This window comes from Magnolia sinica, chromosome 8 (assembly GCF_029962835.1).
Source record: "Magnolia sinica isolate HGM2019 chromosome 8, MsV1, whole genome shotgun sequence".
Taxonomy (NCBI): Eukaryota; Viridiplantae; Streptophyta; class Magnoliopsida; order Magnoliales; family Magnoliaceae; genus Magnolia; species Magnolia sinica.
The window spans coordinates 30,146,734-30,152,615 of NC_080580.1; the positions used below are offsets into that span (position 1 = coordinate 30,146,734).

A 5,882-nucleotide genomic window follows, 5' to 3' on the forward strand; every position below is an offset into this window, starting at 1 on the left:
TTGAGAAACATTAGGCATCGGAATCTTGTTTAGATCTTAACTTGTTGCTCAAGCATTGATTTTAAAGGCAATGATTTTAAAGCTCTAGTTTATGAGTACATGGCAAACGGAAGTCTAGAGAAGTGGTTGCACGGAGATGGTCATGAACAGCTGAAAAGGAACTTGAAGTTTGCTCAAAGGCTAAACATAGCAATAGATGTGGCTTCTGCATTGGATTATCTGCATAATCATTGTCAAACGTCACCCGTACATCGAGATTTAAAACCGAGCAATATTCTTCTTGATGATGACATGACTGCTCGTGTGGGTGATTTCGGGCTAGCCAGGTTCTTATCTGAAGTTGCGCACACTGGTTCGATTGGAATGAAGGGATCTATTGGGTACATCCCTCCAGGTAACAATATTTTATCTATTTCCTTAACACACATGCACATACATACACTCTGTTTGCTTGTTGGAGACCCAATGTGCAATCAAAGTACGGTGGGCTCAGGTGGGCCTCACCATGATGTGCACGTATAATCGACTTCAACCAATAGATATGTCTGACCATGTTAGGCCCAAGACTCAACAATCAGACTGGTCTATGATTTAGGTGGGCTGTACCAAAGAAAACATTTGGGGAGAAGGATGCTTGATTTTGACATGGCCCACTGTGAAATCCACTCTAACAATTATATGTGTCCTCCTGAGTTAGGTCTAAGGGAAAAAAAAAAAAAAAAATCAAATTGACCTGTGACTCAAGTAGGCTAAAAGTTGGAAGAGATTCCACCCTTGATTTTTACAAGGCCCATTTTCATGATATGAAATCCCTTTTAATCATTAGATGGCATATTAAAATTGGGCCTGTAGACCAAAATATAGGGCCATTGTGATTTAGGTGGGCAATGCAAAGGCAGGATAGTTTGGAGCGTGAGTGTTGCACGTACAGTACGCTGTTTCCAATCATGTAATACACTTGAATAACGGATGATGCTGATTTTTGGACCTTGGGCCTAAAATGAGGTGACCCACCTAATGGTCAAGTGGATTTCACATAAACATCATGATAAGGCCCACAGGAGCCACCAACTCCTTTACTCTGGTGGGACCATCACTCTCTCTGTAAACCACAAATATATTTCACCCATTAGATAAATTCCAACCTTTCGTGTACTTGCAACATCCAATCCGTGCAATAGGTTAGTCCATTGCGATTTGCGAGTATATCCTTGTGAAAAAATAAGCTACATCTACTAATTGAGCAGGTCTGTTTATAAATGGTGAGATATATATAGTTTTCTAGATATGATCCACCTAATGAATGGATGGAGCTGATTTTTGCATCAAGTGATCATCATGGGTGTGCCCAACCTACTGTGGTTGGAAATCGCATTCACTTAAGAGGTTGAAGTTATTTGTGGTGGAGCATAACTTGTCCTCGAACCAGATGGACTTTGAAACCTGCTCTGTCTCTATACACACCCCAAAAGGGGTAGAGACAGCTTGAAGACAACCATGCACAAAAGTAAGGCTGGTGCACTCATTAGGGTAGTCTGACTACTGCATACTTCAGGAGCATTTCACACTGCTCACATCTCTTACAAACCATGTTAGCACTATTTTGCCTGAGTTAAACTTCTTATTATTTTTAGTAGTTAGGGAACTACCATAAGGCTTCAATTAACATAGTGAATATATATATGAGCAATGTTCACATAGGATGTTTGCATTTCAACTTTCATATGTTTCACATGCAATGCTTTCTTTTAAAATTTCAAACCTCAACTCTGTATCACGTGTATGGATTTCTTTTTTAATAAAAGGTGATTGTGAGTCACGACATGTGAACATTAGACCAACGATGATGTTAGGCAAGCCACGGTCGTATTGTGAGTCAGACCATCGGCCCTGTTCCTTAACAGGTTCCCTGATTAGTGGACCATCCTAGTTTTTATTTAAAGTTATCTTCACCGTGCATCTCCCACCCATTGCACAGCTTGGATTTTCTACATAAATGACATGGGCAAGGAAAAATATTGCATGTAAACGCATGCTTAGAACATCAAATTTCTCAATTTAAAGTTGTCCGGGTTATTAGATGGATGGATTCTCTTTGTGGCACATGTACCACAATAGCACATGCAATTGCGGTACACTGTCATAAAATCCTAGCCATCCATGAGTTGGGGCCATTTCAAACATGTACTGAGATGAAATTATGCTTCCAGGTTGAATAGGAAGACCTGTGTACGTTCAACCCTTGTACCTTGAACATGAAACACTAGTGTTTTTCTAAGTTTCTAAATTTCCCCATACCTGTGGCTGATTAAAGGAAATTCTACAGTATTGTCTCATATTTTTAATAGTGGGTCTTACTTATTGAATGACTTGGGTTTTTATATGCCCTATCTATGACAGAGACCTGTTCTTTAGGTAGGCTCTAGCAAGTGTTTTTCCTTGGCCTGATCATTCTTGTGATAAAGTAGGCCACTCTTGTACGTTGAATGTGGAACACTGGTAAATCTTCTAATTGTCTTTTTTTGGGAGCATTTAATTGTCCTTTTTGGGGGCATCCAATATTCATGGTGGGATTATCTAAATGGATGGGTGAGATGTCATACAAACACCATAGTGGCCCCACACACAACCTAGTTAGATGTACAACTATATGTGTACATAAATATTCTGTGAAAACCCGCTCTAACTCATGCAAACCTTTTGAGAACATGTATGTGATGTTTGCACAAAATCCAATCCATCCAGTAGTTGAGTCACCCATCGAAACTCATGGGGCCAAAAAAGAGGTGGGCTACAAAAAAGAGGGAGGGGATGCCCACCCTTGATTTTTACCGGTGCACACCTGAGTTGGAAAATGAGGTGTTTTTCTGCTTTTGCCCAAGTCTTCATCTAAGCTAAATGAAGGTGTGTAGCCTGAATTGCGTGGAATGAGGTTTGCTAAGCTACAGGTGCGTATGGGAGCCTATTACACACCATATGCATGTGTAAAAGTGGTACATGAGTGCAATCTAATCTATGAATAGGGTGGGCACAGTCAAGTACTTGACCAAGACTAGATTCAGACCTGACCTAAGCCTATATCAAAACGAAGGTACAAGGACCTGATGGATACCTGAACCCAATTTTATCTTGATCGAGGTCAAAAAATAACCTCAGGTATGAACTACTCGTGTCACGTGCGGCGAGAATCAAACTTGTTGGCATCAAAATCTCATTGATTTTAAAGATTTAGATATGCCAAGAACTAGTCACACCCGGCATAAATCACACCATAATAAGATATAAAGAAATCTTTTTTGCTAATATCGTTAGTTAAGATTTGTGTTGAGATGAATAACACCATAATAAGGTATAAAGAATTCTTTTTTGACAATATCTTTAGTTAAGATATGCGTTGCATAAAAATCACAACAATAACTCATGTGTTCACTTGATGATAGAGGTGTTGAGTTCTTTCATTTGAGTAGTAGAGTCTGGTTCAATGTAGAACTTTTTTGTAGGAATTTACAGGCACACAATTGATGTTAGAAATTTGGATACTTAGAATAACAAAAATGTCGATTACTTGTTCAAATAAATATTCATGTTCTTCTCTCTCTCTCTCTCTCTCTCTCTCTCTCTCTCTAAATTCAACCTTTGATATTATTTATATCTGAATGGCCACTTACATTCCAATATGACATGTATAAATTATACAGTATGCGATGGGCAATAAAGCATCTACACAAGGAGATGTTTACAGCTATGGAATCCTTCTATTGGAGATGATCACTGGAAAGGGGCCAACTGATGACATGTCTAAGGACAATCTAAGCCTTCATCATTTTGCTAAATTGGCTTTGCCTGAACAAGTAATGGAGATTGTTGACCCACAACTGCTCGTAGAAGAAGCTGCGGTTACTCAGCACAATCAAAATCATGTCAATAGAAGAAATAGAATACATGGCTGCTTGATTTCAATGGTCAAAATTGGTGTGTTGTGCTCTGTAGAATCTCCAAGAGAATGAATGTGGATGAGAGATGTTGTTGCAGAAATGCATGGAATCAAGGACTCGTATCTTGGGACTGGTATTCACCGAGACAAACAAGTTAGGTCGCAAATATTAGATGAAGGTTTGTCTTACCTTAGTCATTATTAAGTTATTATTGATAGTTATGTTGAGAAAGATTTCAAATTTTTTTTTTTTTTTTTTGGTTTGAATACTTTTTGTTTTTTGGTTTGAATACTTTTCTAAACAACCTCTTGATGTATTTAGCCTTACCATAAGAGTGTGCTTGTATTGATAGTGATCATATGAGAAGATGTGCTTCTTTTTCTTTGTTTTATCGTGTGTTGGGGAAGGGAGATTGTATCCTGATTTTAATAAGAAAAACACATCATCTTATTATTATAAGAATGCTATTGGGTTACAAAGATGTTTAATAACTAATAGAGCTAGGCATGGGATGAGTCAACTCAGCAGACTTGACTCGTCCGACTCGTTCAAATCCAACTCGACCCAAACCGAGTAGGTGAGTCGATCCACCCAATCCTAACTCAAATTGAGTTGAGTTCGGATCACCTAGTAACTCGACTCAACTCGACTCGAAACGACTCAGTACCAACTCGACTCAATCAGAAACCCAACTTGACCCGAGTTCGGGTTTATATATATATATATATATACCTAAATCCAATCTTACTCGTCGCACCCAACTTGACCTCTCTCCCTCCCTCCTTCCTCCTCTCCTAAGCCTGACAGCCACTCAGCTCTTCAAATAAACTAATCATGGTAAGTTTACGTTGGGGAAGACTTATATTTTATAATTTTCATCTATTATTGTGAGGGTACTGTAATTTGGGAGTTTTATGAAATTGGGATTGAGTAGGATTGAATGATAAATTAGAATGGGTCGAGTGCTGGTATTTGGCCCAAGCTGGCTCAGATGCATCCGGGTTGGTTGTGGTCATCCGGGCTAGATCGAGCTAAACCATTTCTAAATCCTAAACCCTCAACCTAAACCCTAAACCCTACAAAATGGCCAAGTTGACCCGACTTAGTCATAACGGGTCAAACTCGGTTCAGGTTACTTCGGGCCAGACCTGGACTCGGATCGGGTCTGGCACGCTGGACTCAGTACCGAGTCAAATCGAGTTCGAATCAGGTCTATTTCAATATCGGGTCGGTTCAGATCGACCCTGACTGGGGCCAACTCGACTCGATGCCCAACTCTAATCACAAATATATTTTATGCAAAAGTTTTAAAATGATATTTCAATCTTGAGGAATTAGTTTAGCTACTGAACTACCAACTTCCAACTTGATATTAGTTTGATGAAGCATTCATCCAATGATTCCCATTATGTTTTTGGCAGAAAAAGAAAGAAAGAAAGAAAAGCAAAGGAAAAAAAAAAAAAAACTTGTAGGATCCAATGAACATTCAACTGATGAAGTTCTTTTGCCTGATGAATGTGAATCATTGCTCCATTTTCAGATGTATGTTGATTCACCACTAACAAGATGGTTAGAATTATCAAACCATTGTAGTCTTTGATGTAATGAATGGCACATATAGTCTGTGCATACCAATAAGTGCAATTACAACTACCTCTCCATCTGGAAACATGGATTGATACCCGCTTGAGAGGAATTCACTTCTTTTGTTGAAAGAAATATCAGCAGAGGTTGGCAGGGAGGGTTAGTACGGAATGGTGTCAGAAAGCACAGGTTTACTGGGCCCACGCGCAAATAGATCCTTGTCCATTGCATGAAATCACACATTCCACGTTAGTGTAGAGTATGTGCGACATCTGAGCCTTATGACAGCTGAGCCATAGTTCTTAGTTCTTGTGACTCAAAACAAGGACGTTTCACTCAGGTGAGCAAAAATGTGCAAGAAAA

General features: G+C 39.2%; 1 protein-coding gene across 1 annotated transcript in view; it reads left to right on the top strand.

Moving 5' to 3' along the window:
- Positions 1 to 5,882, top strand: part of LOC131253180 (probable LRR receptor-like serine/threonine-protein kinase At3g47570) — an 18,329-nt gene continuing 12,447 nt past the window's right edge. Inside the window, exon 1 of the mRNA XM_058254061.1 lies at positions 1 to 394. Within this exon, the coding sequence (XP_058110044.1) occupies positions 100 to 394 (295 nt within the window). The 5' untranslated portion in view covers positions 1 to 99. The remainder of the gene's footprint in view (positions 395 to 5,882) is intronic.